The 20,549-nt window shown below is 45.2% G+C and overlaps 1 protein-coding gene across 1 annotated transcript in view; it reads left to right on the top strand.

The window, feature by feature from the left end:
- Positions 1-2,265: 2,265 nt before the first annotated feature.
- Positions 2,266-20,549, top strand: part of LOC112967515 (tolloid-like protein 2) — a gene marked incomplete at its 3' end in the record, with an annotated part of 72,861 nt that continues 54,577 nt past the window's right edge. Inside the window, exons 1-2 of the mRNA XM_026068728.1 lie at positions 2,266-2,341; positions 10,538-10,612. Coding sequence (XP_025924513.1) covers positions 2,266-2,341; positions 10,538-10,612 — 151 coding nt within the window. The remainder of the gene's footprint in view (positions 2,342-10,537; positions 10,613-20,549) is intronic.

The raw sequence follows: 20,549 nt of genomic DNA, 5'->3' as shown, positions 1-20,549 counted from the left end.
TATGTATGAATATTTTATGGCAGTCTTGTGTAGAAGTATTGCAGCTGAAGTGGCAAAGACTTAAAATCTAAGGGAGTGTTGCTGTTTCTTTTAAACTTTTGTATTGTTACAAGAAGCCTTATTCTGAAGAAAGACCTTTATAAGAAAGCCTTTATATGGCATATCCTACTGCTGCTCAGGTTCACCTTATCAGAATGAGGGGTTCTATCCAGAGGCAGAAATAAAGCTAGCTATGGCAAGGTTTGTCATGCAGGTTGTCCTAAAGAAAGATGAGTGAAGAACAGTTTCTGTTAATTTAAAAATCTTAGCCTGCACATCCCCTAAAATAACCAATTAAAAATACATTAACACTAGCTAATTTGAAGGCGGTTTCTCTGTAGTACAAGAAAGCATTTTATTAATGACCAGCCTTGCATGCAGTATGGCTGAAGACATCTGTCAACAAAGGAGAATGTTTAATTGGAGAAAAACAATGTGGTATAGGATTTGATTCATGGAAGTGCTTGTGACCAAAAGTCCCCAACCTGCTGTGTGATTGGTATTTTTGAACTGTGCGTGAGAGCCTGACAAGGTGCAACTTGCCTTTGGAAGACAGACTTCCRTCTGTTGTGTGTTTTCTTCCACCCACTCTGAAGTATATGATGTTGCCCATGAGTCCAGGCTGTAAGTGGAACTTGTCCAGAATGCTCCAGGAAGTCGCAAGCTTTAACCTRGCCCAGAATAATTCCCAGCCCCTTGGATATTATCTTTGTCCATGTGTGTGGAGTAATAAGATTGCAGATGAGTTAAGTGAGAGAGCATGTGTGTGTGTGCATGTGCGTAGAAAAGGGCTGTCTTCAGAGAAGGAAGTGATATGTGAAATGGAGTTAAGGTTGCTGTTGAGCAGTTTCCCTTTAGGAAGGGAGGGTGAGTGAGTGAATTGGAGGTAAGGAATGGGTGTGTAAAATAAATCACATAGGTGCCTTGGTGGCAGTTGGAGCAGGTATTGTTAGAGGGTTTGAAAGAGGGGTGAGTGCAGTTAATGCCATGTAGCACACTGCTCCTCCATGGTGTTCTATTTATGGTGATCCGTTCATCTGTCCTATGTGGGCATATGACCCCTAGAGATGGTCATAAAAGCCTGCTGGAAAGTTTAAAATAATCCAGTTTGAAGTGACATCTCTGCCACTATAGGAACACATTTCATTGTATTTTGAGGGTTGTCTCACAAAGAAGATCCCAGTCATCTTTCAAAAGTGCTCTGTGGGCTGTATGTAGTGAGAGAACATGGATATATGACCCAGGATGTTTGTGTGTGCCAAGGCTCTGCCAAATGAATCTCTCCGAAGGATCTTGATGGCATTATCTGACTTTTGCGCTCACCTGTGTGGAAAGAGTTGTTGCCTAAGCTGGAGCCAGTTGCCGCCAGGGTCAGCTGTAGGAAAATACTGCTGTAGGGAACCCTAAGGGGTCAGTGGGGGATCTGAGCTCTGTCTGCAGACTAAAGAAACTGATTCACAGTGAGATGGAGTGGAGAGCTGTGCTCCTACCTCTCAGCAAAACTGGGGCCTGGCTGTTCAGTGTCAGGCTGTTTGAAGGCCTGCTTCCCCCGTCAGTATGTTGGATGGGAGAAGAGGGGAAAGCTAATGGGGAGTTTTTGTAGTAAATGAGGGTGGATGCTCTGGTGGGTGAAATGAACTGGGAAGCTCCTGAAGACCTTATGGGATCCTGGCTTTTCCTTTAGGTGTGAGTGAATATGGGGAAACAAACAAAYTCAAGAGGCTTAAAATGCATTAGATTCAGTATTTTAAGTTATTTTCCTCATATTGCCTTCAAGGCTTTGAACTTTCAGGTTCTGTGTTTTTTTTAAAGCTTCCTTCTATCCTTCATTAACCCCAAAGGCTGCTAACCTACCTTAGAAAGGAGAACAGTAATTTGTGCATGTTAACATGACTCTGAGAGCAGAGACCTTAAGAGAGAGACACTGGAAGGCCTCATAGCAAAATGGGGAAAGCTGGCAATGTTGGTACCAGCAGAACAAGACATAACCAAAGCAGCAGTTGAACACTGGGCTGGCTAATGGGGTTTGGTACCCTTTAAAGTATGCTTTGGAAGGACACTTGCTTTCCAGTGTGAATACTGGGCTGGAGCTTGGAGACCCCTCCCTGCAGGGCTGTTTTCAGACTGCCAAAATGCCCTTTTAATTGATATGAAGGCTTGAGGGAGTGTGCTTAGGGCTGTAGAGGTCTTTTTTCCTATGTRAGGAACGGTCCTCTCCTCAGCTCCATGGTGCTGCTGTGTGATGAGGGTAGCCACTGCTTCCTCATGGCCTGGCCCAAGGATGCTGTCATCCTCTGGAGAGGTAAACTCTGGAATCAGCCATGTCCTGGAGAGCCTGGAGATGAGGAGTAGGGCTGTGCTGCTGTTGGWACCTCTTCTCCCTTTCTTCTGCTGATGGTGAGGCGGAGGGGGAGACAGATATGCAGGAAGTCCTGTGCGTCCTGGGGCTCTTGTTACTCATTATCAAAAACCTGACAGCAACCTCTGCTACATTGTCACAAGCCAAGCTCCTGTCTTTGTCTCCATCCCCCTGCCTTACCCTGGGTTTTGCTAACATGCATGAATGCAAAGTCCTGAAATTTAGGTTCATGGTTCCAAAGTTCATGGTCTTGAGAATAAACAAAAAACTATTGTGGTGGCTGAGAGCTGGGTACCCCATTAACCCAGAATCATGAATATTTATCATGTTGGATTACAAAGGAACATAGAGACTATATTGTATTTCCTATAACTTTATTTCCATGGCATCTTTTATTTGCCGGTCACTTTAATGTAAGCTTTGCTTATTTAGTTGCACACTTTAAGCTGATTAACTTTTTACTAATAAAATGTGTGTTGACTCCCCTTTTCCAAGCTCCTGTTTGTTTGTACCTGCACTCCTATGACAAAGAGTCACAGAGAACTGCTTTAAGCTTTGGCTAAATCCCCCTGCTGGAAGCCTTGAACAAGCTCAGTGTGTCTGGGGGCGATTTCAGCGTTGCATTTTCTCCCTTGCTCTGTCACTGCCTGGAAATTGGGGCTTGTAAAGCAAACCTTTCTGAACACTCCCCTCATTTCTGAAATCATTTGTGCTGCTTTGAGGTTTGGCATGAATGATCCAACCTCTCATTGTCAGGCCAGAATAAAACCAGTTGGTTAATACTACTGGAGGGAAATAGGGAGGATTTCCAGTTATGAACACTAGTCTGTAGCTCTGCATGTTCAGTAGTTTCCCAAATTGGAGCCACGTTATTTCTTCTCTGCTATACTTACATACTTTGCCCTGTCCTTCAATGGCCAACATAATATCTATTTTACTGTGACTTTTCTCTCTGTCGACTGAGGCTGCAGTTGTGACCACCTTATTCTGGCATAAGTCTGGGCTCTGCTGAGAAGGACAATCTTCCCTCTCATCTGCCTCAATCCTAGTGCCAGTATCAGTGAACTGTGGGATGGGGGCACAACTGAGGACCAATCTGGTTGAGAACAAACTGATTTTTACTGAATTGTTTTTCACTCAGATTGGTTTTCTGATCTGCATAGCTGCCCAGCCCTGTGAATGCTTATGGTAGCACAGGAGTGGCTGTAGGAACAAGTTGCTGGAAAGGAGGAAGGGGAGAAAAGAGTGGGATCATGCCTTCTGAGATAAAAACAGCTGCCTCAGGGAGTGCAAACCGGTAGTTCCGCAAGCTGCATGCGCAGCGAAATGGTATTTCTGTTGTGCATGTGTTCGTCTTGTGCTCACTTGTCTGGACAGTCACAGCTATAGGAGTTGATCTTCACTGAGACACCCTCTAATTTCCACTGAATTGTAGGAAATTTAATGTAGTAGTGATCAAATGTGACTGAAAAGGCCTAAGAATGAGTTAGCAGTTTATGGAGGTGTGGAAGGTAGACCATGTTTGCATGAGGCATAAGCCTTACTGAATGTCATCTTCTGCTGAATGATTTAAGACAGTCTTGCTGCATGAGGGGACAGAGCTAAATTATGCTGGTGCCTCTCTGGTATTCCCTAGGAGATGAAGGATTATCAGTGCCTCTTTCAAACTACTTAACACTGGTTTTATGCTGATTCTTCGCTTCTGCTGTGGTGTGATACAATGTTCTTTGCTGTGAAGGGTCTTTAAACAGCTTCCACATGAGATCCTTATGATTTCAGAGCTTTTGATTCCAGTCTATATCATCTACATCATCTACCATTATATATTATCTAAATTCCACCTTGACTTTGGAGATGGCCATCTGTTGATTTTCCTTCTATATAAAATCTCCAGTATGCTGATTTCCACTATTGAGAAGACTTGTGTGTTCTGCAGTAGTTGCCCCAAAAGCTACATCTTCCCGTGGTGAGACAGACGGCAATGGATAGCCTAGATGTGTTCCTAATGCTCTCTGAGGGCAGCCTTCCATTACTGTAGCCTCCTAGTTGCATAAGCTCCAGGCTTGCTGCAGGGTTCAGGGGTTCAGGCTTGCTGCAGGGTTCAGTTTCAAATTACTCCTGTAATTTGGACCTAAGGGGAGAGGCCGAACTGAAGAGGATTCTGCACTATCAGCGGAGGAAGCAGAGGTGGGCTGCCATTAACATGCTAAATCACACAGCATTTTCATTCATTCCAGCTGTTTAACAGGATTATGTGAGGAGTGGCTTCTACCTCCGGGCAGTTAGTGCCTATGGCAATCTGCAGCTGTCTGGATCCATCATGTATAAATCTGATGCTTCCCCTTTATGTATAAGAATTTAGGAACTATGGAAACCATGTGAAGCAATTGTGTGAGTAATTTTTCATGTGTTTCACCCTGCGGCAGATTCAGGGGGGACTTCTGCTTAGCTGTGTCTGTGGTCCCCAACAGCTTCCCCAAAGAGGAGGGGAGATGCTGCAAGTTGGCCACTAGGTGTAGGAGTAACATAGCTTTCAYGAATGTGAATCCTCCTGCCCTGGGCGGTGAGGAACAGCTCTGTGTACAAGTGAACCGTGGAGATGAATGCCCTCATCTTTTTCTTGGTCTGACTGCCCTTTCTGTTGTGCAACTCCCTTGTGAAATGGCAAGGATTTGAAACCCTTCAGCCTCAAGAAAGGGAAGGTAACCTCAACATCTAGGTGTTGGACAACAGCAGAAGGTCTGTCTGATGGATGGAGCACTGAGCTGGGGAGTTGGGACATCCAACTCTACCTCTATTCTGTGACTGAAAAAATTGCTTTGCTTCTTCAGAACATCCTGAGGAACATGTCTTTGGATGTCTCTTTGGGACATCTCTTTGGTCCCTCCTCCAGCAAGCTTTATCTAAAGAGATGAGGCAGGTTTTACTGTGCAGGACCTGTTCCAGTGGACACAGATTCTGCACTGTACTTCCTGGGTGGGCAAGTGTAACTTGCCATTATTGACAGACAAGTCGTGGCACCCCTGTATTTTTCCCCCTTGAACTTTTAAATCCTTCTAATGGCTTCTGCTGCATTTCCAAGTAGCTTCATTGTCTGTTTTGCTGCCTAGATGTACCCTTTGGAGAACAGTACCCCTGAGGGAAGCCTTCACATGCTTTGGGGAGTTCTAAGAGCTACAGCTTAGCATCTGATAGTGACATCTGGGTGAGGCCCAGGGCAAAAAGCATGTCCGTCTTGTGAGTAAATAACTTTTCTGGAACCAAGTGCAGGGGATGGATGCACTGTGTGACCTGATAAATCTTTTTACCTGTTGAGCCATTCATCATGGGTCTTTTCCAAGATCTTTTCACTGCAGTTTCTAAAGCATGTTGTGATAGTGCTGTGATCCCGGCAGGAGGCAGCATTTAAACCAGTCAGCACAATCTGACAGCGGAAGGCTTTGGGAAAGCTCAGACAGACCTGGGAAAGAAGGAGCCGTTGCTCCAAGCTCCAGGATGAAACCTTTCTTGGTGGAAGCCAGACAATCTCCCCATTTATATGTAAGTGGCATTCAGTCACAGTTTTTTGGCAACATATGGAAGCTGTTTAAATTAGCCATATGAGCCATACGTGAAACAGATGCATATTCTTGAGCAGGCTTTTGTCATTTATGCTTGAGCGAGTAAAGGGTGCAGCTGGCTTGGGAAGTGGGGAGCATGTCCTCACCCAGATGTAGTTAACTGCTTGGAGTGAAACAGAGAACCAGAACATTACAGGATGTCTGTTAATAAAGACCAACTTTTCATGGGTGCCTACTGCAAAATAAGATGGATATATGTAATGACACTTAACCCTTGACTGCTCTCCTGATTGCTCACTGCTGTCACTACAGGATCAGTTGTGTGAACAGAACACTGCATGGTCCATGGCTCTCTTACCCACATCCTCCACTTGTACACTAGTATACCATCACGCCCCTAGTTTAAAGCTCAGAGGCTTGATCAGAACACAATTCCACATGGTTTGAACAATATTAGTAATTAGAGGGACATGAGACCTTGTTAAAGAAAGCAGAACATTGTGTCTGCTGTGGCRTTTGGGTGTGAATCTTGAGAGGAATTTTGTATGGGGGGAGATTGCACCCAGAACTGATGCCTGTGTAGCTGGAGCTGTGGCAGTCTCTGAACATTAAATCCCTCTGGAGCTCTGTACTCTGCAGGAATTGTGTTGCTGCAGGGTCCTAGATGCTCAGGATGGTGTGTATGGCTGGGATAATACAGAATGGCCTTGAACATTAACACCATTGACTCTGTAAGTGCCAACTGTGCAGAAATAGACAAGGTGGGAGTTGCTGAGACCACACTGATGGGTGTTGTGAATGCTTGACTGGCTGAGTTTAGCCACTAGTCCAAAGTGATGTGGGACAGTAACACTGAAAGACAAGATTGGAGAGCTTATGGTAATAGGGCTCAGAAAAGGCATGGAAAAAGGTGAGGAAGCAATGAGAGAAGAGCTCTGCAGCCAGTGCTGATGGGGCTGAGTGAAAAGGAAGTAGGTTTGGGGGCTTCAGAAGGAACCAAGGAAGGCTCTGGCAGGATGTGAATCGCTCCTACAAGGGCAACACTCTGATTTTCGTGTGCCACACAGGGATGTCTGTACAGTGAAGTTTTTGTATGTATGTGTGTGGATGACAGCCTTGTAACACTGGCCATTCAAAAAGCACACTTGAAGAGTGTCTGCTGGGTCTGGCTGACTGGATCCATTGCCACATGGGTGTCTAAAGGTGCAAATCTGGGGAGGTATTTGAACAGGCTGCTGACAAGACTTATGAGCTGTGAGAGGGGAAGCGGGAGATCCTGTTTACTCTATACACATGGTGAGAAAAGACGATCACTGTTCTTTCAAGCTTTTTTGTGGGAGTTTAAAACAGGCAGGAAATTACCGGAGAGGATATATGGGATATTTTAAAGAGCTGTAGTTGTCTCCCTTATCTGAGTATCCCCTGTAGCAGCCTGTGCTCTGGGCCATGTCACACTGAGCTAGCAGCACAGCTTCTATCTGGGGCATTTCTGTATCCTGTGGGGTTGGCCTTTTCTGTGAAAAACACCTCTTTGGATTACATGGTACCAGAAGTCAGTCTGTGATCAAGGTGAGTTACTTAGCCAGCGCCTGCCCTGGGCAAAGTGGTGGTCTGGAGAGTGTCTCTGAGGTGGATAGTGCAGGTGCTAGTGCCCCTTCAGAGAYACTGATGGGCTGACCCCTTCCCCCCGAGCCCACCCAGCCCACCCTACCGCCCACTGTGTGGAGAGACTCCCTTTGCTTAAGCATCAAAGACTGCTTCAGCCAGGACAGAGGTTGAAATACCTACAAATAAATGCTTCAGCTTTCAGAGACAGCAAGGTCCAGTGGGTAGGGTACTGGGCAGGGTTGCAGGAGACTTGTATTCATTCATAGCTCTGCCGGTGGCACTTTTTGTGGTSTTAGGTGAGTCACTGCTGTCTCTGACTTTCTTCTCTTTCATCCTTGGTCTTAAATGTAGGCTGTTTAGGAGGACAGCTGTTCCTGTGCTGAGCTCCGTGAACCACAGTGATATACGATGGTGTAAATGTTACTCATTTGTTGTCACTGCTGTGCTGTGTGCTCTGGAGTGTGACCAAGGTGTGTGTTGGGGATGGGCTGAGTGCTATCGCAGTGAGGCCAGCTGTTGCACCTTTCCAATAGAGTTGTTGGTAGCGTGAAGAAAGCTTTCATGTGCTCACCTGCCCCCCTTGAGTTCAGCCTAGCCCTGGCTGGACAGAGGATCTGTAAGCAGGTGCCTTGACTTCACTGCAGCATAAATGGTAAACACGTTCAAATGTAAAACCAAAATGTTTTTTAAACTTAAGAGGTGAACCAAACAGCCTTTTCTGACATCTTCTCTGTGACAAATTTTGATATTTTGGCTTATGGACAGACTTAGGTGAAAAACTGCTTGGGATGTATTTTGACCTCTCCTTTTTTTTTTGTTCATATGTTTCTTTGAACTGTTTTTGCCAGTGGTGAGACTTACCCGGAAGCATCCTTGTCACATGTGTTACTCTAGTAATATTTTGCGTACAGCAGGGGGTGGAGCGCTTCATTTCACAAGGTTATTTTTAACTCCTAAATACTTGTGATGAGGCTAGTCCAGGATGGTGGMTTGATTCTTCGTGAAGGGCTACGCTCTGCTGCCAGGGTGAGTGATTTCCACTCTTTCTGTTCGGGGTGCTGCTAAAATTTTCCATGGATATTATCTTCTTCTGGGGAATGTTTGTAAAGTTTGATTTTTAGAGGGAGAGGAAGGAGAGGAGACAAAACCTGCTGTTTCCTTTGGGATTTTTTTGGTGGGGAGGGGAAAAATACTTTTCTGCATTTTGCCCCTTAACGCAACATTAATGCCACTTTTCACATTGCATCACACCTTGGCATGTGCCCAGGGGCAGTGCTCGTGTCTTGAGTGGACAACCTGCTTCCTGGGTTTCTCACCTAAACCTGTGTTGCGTAATGCCTTGCTATGTTGTGCTTTGAGACATGCTCACCTGTTGCCTGTGCTATCACCTCTGGCTTTTCCTTGACGTGGGGATTTCACAGCTTGAGAGCGCCCCATTCTCATGGGGCACTGAGGCTTTTATACCCCTGCGGTGTACTCAGTGGTCTTGCTGGTTTGTGCAGCAGGAATGTGGTATTTGCACAGTTTCCAGGATCTCATATAAGGAGAACAATTTTTTTGTCTGTTTTGCTGGCACACCTATGCCCAGCTTAGGGCACAAACCCCACTATGGTGTGTGAGGGGATCTTCAGTTACATCCCATGCCCCCACCATGCTATCCACTGCTGCTAATCTCCTGATCTCTTCATTGTTCCATTTTTGGCAACCAAAATTCTCCACCCAGGCCTGAGAATTTAACATCAGCACATTTGCATGACTGATCGGATTTGTCTCGCTTCTATGACGACATTGTTTCTATGGAAAATTAATGGATTCTCATGTTGTATTTTTAATGGCTGAAACCACCCCCCTGCCACCTTCCCATCCCCGGCTCGCAGAGAGGAAGTTTGTAAACAGCTCAAATTAGCTATCGGCCGTAAATAGCTCCCATTTCTTTCCTGCCTGCTGTCCATTTCTTTTCAATCTTCCATCAATGCTGCAACAGTCCTCTCCTGGTGTGGGTGGATAAGAAACAATGAGTAAAATGAACCTATGTTTGCTTTCCATGTCTGGCCCTTGAATGGATGTGATTTATCATGAACTGCCCTCTTTCATCCATGACTATGTGATTTTAAATTGTCAGTGTACCTTAAGGTTTGCTCCAAGCTGACCTAAGTTGTTACTGTCCTTTCCTGAGGATGTAGCTTGGCTAATGGCTCAGCATCTGTTTGTCTGCAATGAGACAATTTTTTCTGTGGGTGGACAGTTGCCAGTGAATTTTCTGCCTGTCTGTTTGGGAGCACCTCTTCCCCTGCTGCATTACTGGGGGCTACAAGCGGGTGAAAACACTGAGCTTTTGAAACCTAGTGTGTCAGGAAAAAGGGACAGTTTTTTCAAAGGAAGCTGCCATTTGAAGGAAAAGCATCCCTCCCTGAATGATGCAGTTAAATAAGCTGTAATTGTTCATTTTGCATTATGGGCATGGCTGGTGAAATAAGCTTAACATGGGGAATGTGCTTAAGCACTGTATTATCCCAAATGAAGTTTAGGGCTGCAGCAGTTTTAATTTTAAAATTTTCTTCTGCCATCTCTAAGGTTATTATTCCTCAACTTAATTTTGAGGAATAAATCCAGGTCAAGTCTCATGGTGTGGCAGTTACCTGAGGAGGAAGGCTGACCTGGATTGTCTCTTTCCGCAGGATGTGCTGATGGCCAGAAGGCTCAGAGAGTTTCTCTTGTGGGACATCCAGCAAGTGGGATGCATCATTTTGGGTCAAGGTGTCCTAACCCATGATACTGAGAATGGATTGTTGAACAAGGAGCTGAACCTTGAGACAGCAACTCATCTGTCAGATGGGGACTGTGATCCCAGCCTCTGTTTCCTGTAGCTGTCATATTGTCATATCTGAGTGCCTGAGAAAGAAACTACCCATGGCCAGTCCTGTCTTTGAGGTGACACTGGAGTGAGAGGGTGATCCCTGACTCCCCTCAGCCTGGGCCAGCCCACAGGCTGTTTCTGAGTTCATCTTCAGACTGAGGGAAAGGCCAAGCATTCTTGACTGTGAAGGCAAGTCCTCTACACTTAACTCTCCACCCTGTTCATGTCTTCTCCAGGGAGCTCAAGGGCATCCTTGGACACGTCCCACAGCAGCCAGGCCTTACAGCTTGCTTCTGACCTAGCTGGCAAGATGCCACATGCTAGGCCAGAGATGAGAGACTGCAGAGTGAGGCAAGGGTGCCTTCTGAGCAGGGCTTCTCTCCAAGTAGCTCTGAGCACCTAGGCCTGTGTGTGCTGGGGTCTTTCTCCTGCCCTGTGACAAAKGCACCCAGCAGGCAACTTATAGCCTCTGGTGTGTGGGTCCTAGAGCAGGAGGGACACGTGTCTAGCAGGTGGGGGCCCATGCTGAGTGAGGAGAATTCATGAATCTTGTGAATGATGCTTGACAAGTATGGGAAGCTCTTAAATGGTTGGCAGCTGAATCACTCCTGAAAATCAGGGCCTATATCCTCCCCAGGGCAGAGGGGAAGGTTGCTTTGAAAAGAGCTGGTTTCATTGCTGCATAGCTGAACTGCACTTGGTTGTCTTGTTTTTCCTGTCTAACACAGACTTGGCATGCAGAGTGGGGTGTGCTTGCCTCTAAAGACCTTGTTTTCAGGCCCACCAGCCCAAGATGGGATGATGTCTTTCCCTGAGGGTAGCTGGAACTACTGGGGAGCCCAACTGAACATGATGTTCCTTCCTTCTGGTTTAAGTTCAGATATCCAGAGTATAAGAGCAGCCTAGTGTCTCAGCCAGGGGGTCACATTTGCAAGTGGAATGTGCTTTGCTTTATTGCTTTGTTAATTAAGATGTGCTGCAAATGAGAGGCAGGAAACTGTAAGAACTGAACTGTTTAGTTACTTAGAGCCAAAGTGTTGCCACTTCTTTTGGTAAAAATGCTAAAAATATGGAGGTAAGGTGATTAATTTGAATTCCTGTGGTGGAGGGAGAGAAAGGAGACAAGAGAGGATCTGCTCGGTGTTGGCAGAGGCTGAGCTGAAGCAATCAGCTGTGCACAGTGTTACTTTTCTGGATGTGATTGTTGCTTGGGGCTTTGGATTATATTAGCATGGAAAAAATGCCTCCAAGTGAAGGGCCACAAATCATCACAGGGCCAATAGGGAGGGAAGGAGAACTATAAAAGAGGAAATCAATTTAATACTCAGTGGGTGTTTGCAGCGTGCTCACCCTTCCTTCAAATTGCCAAAGGAAAGATTAATTAAAGTTATATTGAGCTGCAAAAATGATGGAGGGAGTGAGACGGGACTTGTGTGGTACAGCTTTTTCCATAATTAATTGACAAACACATCCTTGGATTTCATTACCCAGAACCTTGCCATCTCCTGCTCTTAAAGAGCAGGTGAAGCGATGCTGGTTTTCCAAACCAGTGCTGCTGCCTTGCAGGGTGAGCTGATGAGGAACATCTCATATGCACTTGGGGTAAGGTAAAGCAGGGATGGATGGGAAAGGTGCTGCCTCTGTCCAGTAGGCTTTGCACCTATTATGGGCCCTATCATTTATGATCAGACCACAAAATGTTTTTATCTGCCTGCATTTTGGATTCCCACTGCCCTTGTGGCTGAGAGCTGTGTGCACCACAAAGTGTGAATGTTGGTGGGGGATGGTGATAGCTGGAGCCTAGATCTCTTGTCTCTGTCTGGCCTTTTCCACGTTTATTTGGTTGGAATAGCTTCTCAGTGGGGTGYGACAAAGCTGCCTCCAGCTTTGTGAGGTGACTTGAGAAGTCGCAAGAGGCCAGGACTGTCTGGACCACTTGCTGATGTTCAAATAGAGAAGTGGATATGGCTTCCTTTTCCCTGTTGGCATGATCAAGCTGTCATGTGTGTGTCTTCTTTCTTTTCATTGAAAAGCTGCTCCTGATCTGTGCTATCTTTGTGACAGGCCTTTCCCACTTGCACTGGTTGCTTTTTGGAGCTGTTGTCTATTACTTTCTCTCTACATCTCTGCAGCAGGATTTGGATGCACCAGGGCTTTGCCTCTGTGATGGAGTTTCGGAAGAAGCCAACTGCTATAAATTGAAATGCAACCTGGACTGCCAGGTTCTATCTATCTGTGATTATAACATTTCCTCCCAAATTCTCCCTTGAGGATCTTTGCTTGGCTTGATGCCAAAGCTTCTCTTGATTCTGGCAGGGTATGAAGCTTCCTGCTCTTGCCCTTCTGAAAGGGAGCTGTGTCATTTCTCTCTGAGGGTATTTAAACACCTCACAGTGCAAGAGAGAGTATCAACATACCATGCTGTTATAATAGGCTCTGGTGCCTGCCTAGCAGTCCAAGGGCTGGAAGTCCTAGAGGCTTGTTTCCTCTGCTGATTTCCATAATAAATTCTAAATATCTCYATTAGTGCAGGGCTGAGAGATATAGAGCAGGCTGAGGCTTTAGATGAATTGGATACAGCAGCTCCAGTCTGCATTGGCGATATTGGCACCATGGCCATACCCAAGTTCTGTTTGTTTTGCATTATTACAATGATGGGTGAGTGATAGTGCCTGACTGTGGGATATTGCAGAAAAGAACTTTATATATCTATGTATATATGTATGTATATACACACACACACACATACATATGTATATACACACACATGTGTATACATACTCACACATACATATGTATATATAAAATTTTTGTTATAACAGGCTCTTGATGGAAGGCCAGCACTAAATGTTTCTAAGATCAAATGTAACTGACTAGACCAGGAAGAGAAAAGGTAATCACCTCTTAATGGAAATGCTGGTTTTGGCACTTCTTATAGCAGCTAGGATGAAAGAAACAATGGCTCAGCTGGTTAAATTACACTAAGTTGGCAAATCAAGGGTTTTGTTTTGTTTTGTTTATGGCAGGGGCAACTTGCCAGGCTGTTGGCTTAAAGAGAAGATGTCAGGTCTTTTCTGAATCACCGTTGACTTTTCTCCTATTTGGCCCTGAACTTTGTAGCTTGGAGAACAGACCCRTGAACACTAGTCCTGTTTCAAAGCAATTAGCCTACACTCTTTCTTACAGGCTGGGAAGGTGTCAGTGGCCCAGCTCATGGTTGTTTGTAGCTGAAGATATAAAATATGTAGTTTCTGATCAGCACTGGATGCTCTAAAGAGAGATTGTTGTTTCACAGTTCATTAGCTCAGTGCAATAATACATTTTTTCTAGTCTGCCATATTTGCAGACTGCTCCCTCAAACACTGAATAATAACAAATGGAGAGATGTCCAGGCAAGGAGTAGGGGGTTATATTCAGCTGAGGGATAGAGAGACATCACTAGGGTGGAGGGAAGAGATGCTGAGCTGGCAGAAGAGGCAAAAGAAGAATCTCACTTTGAGATGGTGGAACAGGGTRGTGGGATGCTGCTTGCCCTAGGGAACAAACTGGGTCTGAAAGCCATTCCTGGCTTGTGAGGAAAGAGGGTGCTGAAATTCAGCCCCTCCTCAGCAGAATGGAGCCACTGTGGCCATGCTGGAGTTGGACAGGAGCAGGGAAGGATAGCTGCATCTCTCAGCCAGCAGCAGGAGCCTCAGAGTTATCTGGGCGGAAGGACAGCCCTCAGTCGTAGGGAGTCTGCGGGCACAGCAAGTGCTGCAGAGCTTGATATCACTTGCACACGAGTGAGGTGTCTAAGTGAGTGTAATTGTCTACAGGGTGGCTCTGTGCATGTCTGTCTCTGTTGAGGGGGAGAGATGAAAATACATACATTTGTGTGCCCGTGATGGCTTTTTTTAAAGTCAGTTGATTGCCTACATGTGAAATGTGGCCAAGAGGCACACCACATGCTGTGTACAACTTTCATGGAAAACAATTTAAAGATGTACAGCCAAAGCCCTGTCTCTTACCAGTATTGTCATAGGACATRCATAGTCACCTAGAGCAGAAAAGATGTGCATTTTATTAAGCTAACATAGCTCAATTTACCTTCYGCAGAAACATGAAAGGTTAAGCCAGTCCCTTGGGTTTTGCACACCCARTTACAGGGAGATAGCATCCTTAACCCTGTAAGGCCCTCTGAAGTGATAGGCAGTGGACATCCCCTTGCAATGTTTTCTTATGAAGAGGTGAGAGGCGAGAGGGCAKGTGTTTAACCATTTAAGAGCCCGTAGAGGGAGCTGCTTTGCTGCCTGCAGCATGGACTTTGCTCTGTGTTCACATATGACCTCATGCATTGCTAATTGTACCAGGAATGGATTAGATCACTGGACTGGATTCATTGCCATGCAGATGTGAAAAAGTTGAAGGCCTTGTGTGAGGAAGMAACCAGCAGCAGGAGAGTTATGAATATTAAAAGAAGATCTTTCTTTTAACCTAATTATGGCAGACAGTATGATCCCTGCCACTGAGTGGTTTGGTCCTCTGTTAAAATAACACAGCATTCAATGAAGAGAGAGCAGGTATTGTTTCTTAAAGTTGGTCATTRCATAGGCTTACATGCACATTCACAAGCCCAAGGCTAAGATGTTTGTTCATTAATATATCATTACCTTCCAGGGAAGGCTTTTAATGAACATGAACTGGAATGAATATGAATTCATGGCCTAATTCTGTCTCCTGCAAATAACTTTACAAGCGAGAGTACTGCAGGAGGGCTATGTATAGGAATTTTGGCCACTCAGGTTTCTGAAGAAGCCTGAACAGCGATTCAGACTCTGGTTCCCAGCACATTTTGATATTCTTGAAATATCTGTTGCAATTTAAAACTGGACTGTGTTGTTAGACATTCTTCCACAAACTGAGACTTGTTTCGGAAATGAAATGTGGTCCCTGGGCAGGGAAACTCCTGCTGGCTGAGATTGTTGAGTCTCTATTGCCAGGAAACCACACTCATGCCAGACAGTAGCTCTGCCTTAGGCACCCTTGCTGTGTGGACTGGTTTACTGCCAGAGTCTTCAGGTCAGCTTATTCCCAAAGCTGGCTAATGGGAAATTTCTGATCATCCCTGCTGAGGAGAAACAAACTGATACAGATTAAAACAAAAGGGCTGAATGTGGCAGTGTTGATGCTTTTCTCTTGACCACTGCTGCTGCTTGTTTCCCAGTCTCCTTTGGTTCAGGCAACATTCAACACTCAGGATATGGCCCTATTTCTACAGCATCTATTTGGGATTTTTTGCCCCCAAAAATGTGTTGGTTTTTTTCTTTCTCAAGGTATGGATCTTTTTCAGCATACTTCAGAATATTTTTCTACCTGTTCTTGTGTCAGCAGGCAGGTCAGCAGCAGCAGCAGACTTGTCTTCCTGCATGGGGCCCATGCACAAGAAAAAAGAAAAATGCAGACACTGGGAACTCTCTCTGATGTGTTGGTTTATTTATTTATTGTTAGACTGAAGAGTGTTAGCCCTAATGAAAGTGTGACCAGCCCTGAAAATTAAATCTCCAAGTGCTCAGAGCTGTCAGGTTGGGAACCATCAGCAAATACTCAAAAATAACTTGCTTGTTTCAGCCAGCACATCAACAGTCATATTGCTGTTTGCCAGGAGATGGCACTCGTTATTACCTACCTGTGTGTGCATATCCATGCCCAGCGCTCCTTATATACACAGGCCAGGGTGTTGCCAAGGTAGGACACTGCTTTTCCCTTGTACTATTCTGCTATGGTGCAGACACCTTTGGGACAACAGAAGCTGGTGCTGGGTATTTCAGTAACACAAATGATGGAGAACACAGTGGAGATAGATTTTTTTTTTTTTTTTTTTTTTYCCCCTTGCAATTACATGTGTGATTGATCCCGTAGGTTTAGGTGGGTTCAGAGCATATCCTTTGAGTGCACTGTGATCCACATACAGCCAGTGCAGCTCATCACTTGAGTGACACAGCTGAGTCTGCTACCTGGTTGCCTGAAAGTGGCATCTGTCACAATATTGGAGATGCCAAGATTAATTTTGCAAATACTTCTTCCTTGGATGTTTTGCACTGGCACCCACATACAGGAATGGTCATGAGGCATCTCTTTTTGGGAACCCAAACACCATCTACACACAGAGGTGGTGAACCCTAGGAGAAACTGTGTTTGAGACATGAGTATTGCTGAAATGAGTCTGATGCATCTTTTTGGGTTCACATTGCTGTTTATTTTCCGTACTCATTGCTGTGCTGTACTGTACTGTGAGAAATCTGTTGGGCAAGAGTGAAGTCCTTCCAACAAAACTGTGCTAAAACCACACTGGAAGATCTGAAATGAAGTCTGTCAGCATGAGTCATGCCAGCTGGCTCCAAGTTCAGACAAGATCCTGGAGATGATGACATACACTASCTTAACATGGCTCTGTCCTCACAGAAGGAGGGCTCCTTTGGTCAAGTTGTAGGGCATAGCCCTCAATCTAGTTTCAGCTCCCATTCAGCCCCTAAAACCTGCCATTTCTTAATAAAAGCTCCTGTCAGTGAAAGAGTCTATATTTGTGCTGGAATGGGATGGAGGGAGCTTTCCTGGCAGGGAGGGTTTGCCTATACCCCAGGCCTCTTTTGCTGTGCATCTCTCTCACAGCTGTTCCTGATGGTTGCTACAATGAAAATTGCTGTGGTCTCCCGTAGTGTCCAGAGACCGACTGCTCTGTAGATCCCTGTCATCGGGGTGTATCTATGGCCTAAAGTGAATGGGGGCTTCCTGGCAAGGGGCCATGGTAAGCAAATGGGTGACAGGTTTGCTCCCAGTCGTGCTTGATTATTGGAGATCAGTTCAAATATAGACTTTGGGTGAAGTTTTTCAAGCATGGGGTTTTATATACCCATACATATGTATATATGTGTACACACACACACACACACACACACACACACATATATATATAGTTCTGCCAACTCAAGTGGCTTTCAAATACTTGCTTAAACTTGGAGCTGACTGTGGTGAAGGGGAAGGAGACCCGTCTCCAGGTATTTGTTTTGAAGTGCTGAGATCAGCCTGCTTTTAATAAATCACGGTATTATATTTTGTTTTGAAGTTTATCTTTAAGAGTGATGTTATTAGTAGATTTTCTGTGCTGAATACCAGAAGCTTTTCTTGGTGATTTTTGTACTTGTTTTCTTTGAAAATAAATAAATTGAGAGGAACATAATTTGCCTGAAAGACCTAGATGAAACATTGTTTCAGAGAAAAGGAATATTTTAAGCTATCATGAACATTTTTTTGTATTGAATTCTCACTAGAGGCATCAAAATCATTTTTTCCCTCTTGAAATCAGATTGTGCAACTCAGAACTAGGGCACAGAGAAATGCAAGCAGGAGTGAAAGAAAGAAGCCACTTTGGATCATCACTTTGCTTTGGAGTGGGAGTATGCCAGAACCCACCAAACAAGTCACTGTGGAAAAGGAAGGACTGTGAAGGCACTGGTGTGTTTGGACTATGTGTCTGTAAGTGAAACTCAGAAACTGTTCAGCCTTTTTTCTGACTAGGAGGAGATATTTTCCTTCCTGGTGCAGTTTGCCGTACCTTCTGGGTGTCATGGTACCTCTGTGCTTAGCATGCAATGCAAACACTAGTGTGTGGACTGTTTTCTTGAGGGTGAATTATAGCAAATTGCATTTAACAAACAAACCCAGCATCCAGTTGTCCTTCGCCTCCAACCCAGCAGACAAATGCTGTCCACTTGCATATATGTTGGGAGGTGGTGAGGTTAAATGTTCTGGGGTTAAGAGGTGTTAGGTGCAGATTACTAGTCCAGAATGGAGACAAACTCTCATATTGGCTGTGTGAATCTCAGTAAGAGCTGCTCTGTTCTGATTATCCAAAGCAATTAATATATCTTCCTAAACAAAAGATGGTGTGCTGTTCTGCTGAGTGTTAGAGCTTGCACCTGGCCGTATACTGCAGACAGAGTTCTGCCAAGAGAAATGCTGGTTTCCAAGTTTGTTAGCCTGCTGTTCAGAGATTTTAATTTTTTGTTTGTTTGTTTTTGTTTTGTCTTTTGGAAACCCTCCTACATTAAATTAAAAAGGAGACTTTGGTTAAGGAAGTCAGAAGGGATGTTTTGAGATGCTTCATTTGCCAGCAGTCTCTGAACTTGTGACCTCTTATAATAAAGTACTTGGTCTTCTGGTGAGACAGCTCCCTCAGAGTGGAAGCAAGCCTCTTTCAGGCTTGTCTGTCTTTAGGAAGGAGCCTTTGACAGCACAGGAGAAGTTGCAGTGCAGTGTTTTCAGTTGGGACTTCCAGTGAGGACAGTTGTTCAGCTGGTTCAGGACTGTGATAAATCATGGCTCCCCTGAAGCATGCTGGGACTGCAGAGAGCTGGAAATAAATGCTAGAAAAAATCAGCTTTTGTTGTGGGCTATCTTTCAGGATGATGTATGGCTTTGTAACAGACACAGATTCCTTTGCCATGGCTGGAGAAAACTGTTGCCTTCCACTGGGAATGAATATGTAACAATACCGCTTATGTAAATCCATACTGCAGCCTTGCCTTGAAAGCTGTGCTTTGGCATGGGCTACCTCATCCTGAAAAATAAACGATGTAATACTAATGGAAAAGAGCCTCTGAGAGACCAGGGTGGTGAAAATTAATTTGGGGCTGAAAAGGGGCTATTGGTTTGGTAGCAAGGGACGGTAGGGAAGGGATATCTGTTTGGCCAGTATAATAGTTAGTTACCAGACGTGGCTGGGGAAGGTGTCAGAGGGCATGGGGTGCTGTTTTCATCTGGGCCCCTTGAATGCTTCATTGCCTTGAGCAAGTCACTTCTCAGTCTGAAAAAAGAAAATTACTTTTCTTTGAACTTCAGCCACAGGCGCATACGTCACTGCTTTCTTCCACAGGCCATTCTCAACCAGCTTACCTCTTGGCTATGCTAATAGAATTGTTAGCTGGTGGGTATTTGACARTGTTTTAGTTTCTTCTCTGTGACTSTTTTGCTTGCGGACTTGGGTTGCCAAGAAGTTGGGGAGATCCTGTCTGAGTTGAGTGTTTGTGTAGCACTCAGCCTGGAGAAGCCCTGGTTTAATTCTGGGACTCCTGAGGTTCTGTCCTACTTATAGTTGATGTCAGCCTGTGTGTAGATTTGTTTACACAGACTATGGCCTCTTCTGGAGCTGTTGCTTTATTTCTGTACGGTGGGTTTCAGTGGCACTGTTAAGGACTCCCAGCCAAAAAGCCAGAGCTGGTCCTGTGCAGGCTGGGAGGTGAGCAGGATCTAAAAGCTGAGAAGATCTTCCTGAAGCAGGGGACTGAAGGTGAGGAGTAGGACCAAAACCTGCTGTATGTCACAGGATGAGGGCAGGACAGATCTGGTCTCACCAGTGCCTTCAAAAGCAGGCCATGGACGTTAGGTAAAAACACCTAGCTGCTCCTGGAAAGAGAGTTTCAATGAGGAAATAAGCAAGACTTGACTTCGACAGGGGTGAGGTACTGACCTGCTGTGTCTTTAAAATCTGTGTTGTTCTAAGGAGACCACAGTGAAGCAAGCATTCTGCTGAGCTGGTGAGGAGCGAGAGCAATGGCAGCAAGTCACAAGCAGTACCAGAGAACCTGGAGTCCCAATTCCCATTCTGCTCCTGTGGCCAGATAAGCAGAGGGGGACAGAGCCTGCTTCCAGGAAAAGGAGAAAGCAGCTGAACTCGTCTTCGCTCACCCCAGGGCTACAGTGCTCATAGCAGCTCTTGGCTGGGGTACTGTGTGCCAGCTGGGATGTGCCCAGAAGTGTGCAAAGACTCTGTAGTTCCTGTGTCCCAGAACAGTGATGCTGGTAAATGCTATTGAACAGACTGAGGTGCTGGGATGCAGAATAGAGGAGGCAAAAGTGCTGCATCAGAACTCAGTCTCCCAGTGCCATGACGTATCAGAAAAAACATCCCTCTCTGAGTTAACTCTTCATTATTAAATTGCCATAGGTCCAGTTGCTGGTTTGTGATGTTCAGGCAAAGGTCACTATTTTGTCTGGTCTTGGCAGCAAAAGTGGAGTGGTGAGTAAAATCCATTGGTTCTTCAGGCCAAACATGTTTGGTCAGTGATGCTGCTGGTGTGGCAATGAGACA

Source organism: Apteryx rowi, unplaced genomic scaffold (assembly GCF_003343035.1).
Source record: "Apteryx rowi isolate R43461 unplaced genomic scaffold, aptRow1 scaffold_279, whole genome shotgun sequence".
In the NCBI taxonomy this organism is placed as follows: Eukaryota; Metazoa; Chordata; class Aves; order Apterygiformes; family Apterygidae; genus Apteryx; species Apteryx rowi.
This window is presented reverse-complemented; position numbering and strand designations above follow the sequence as displayed.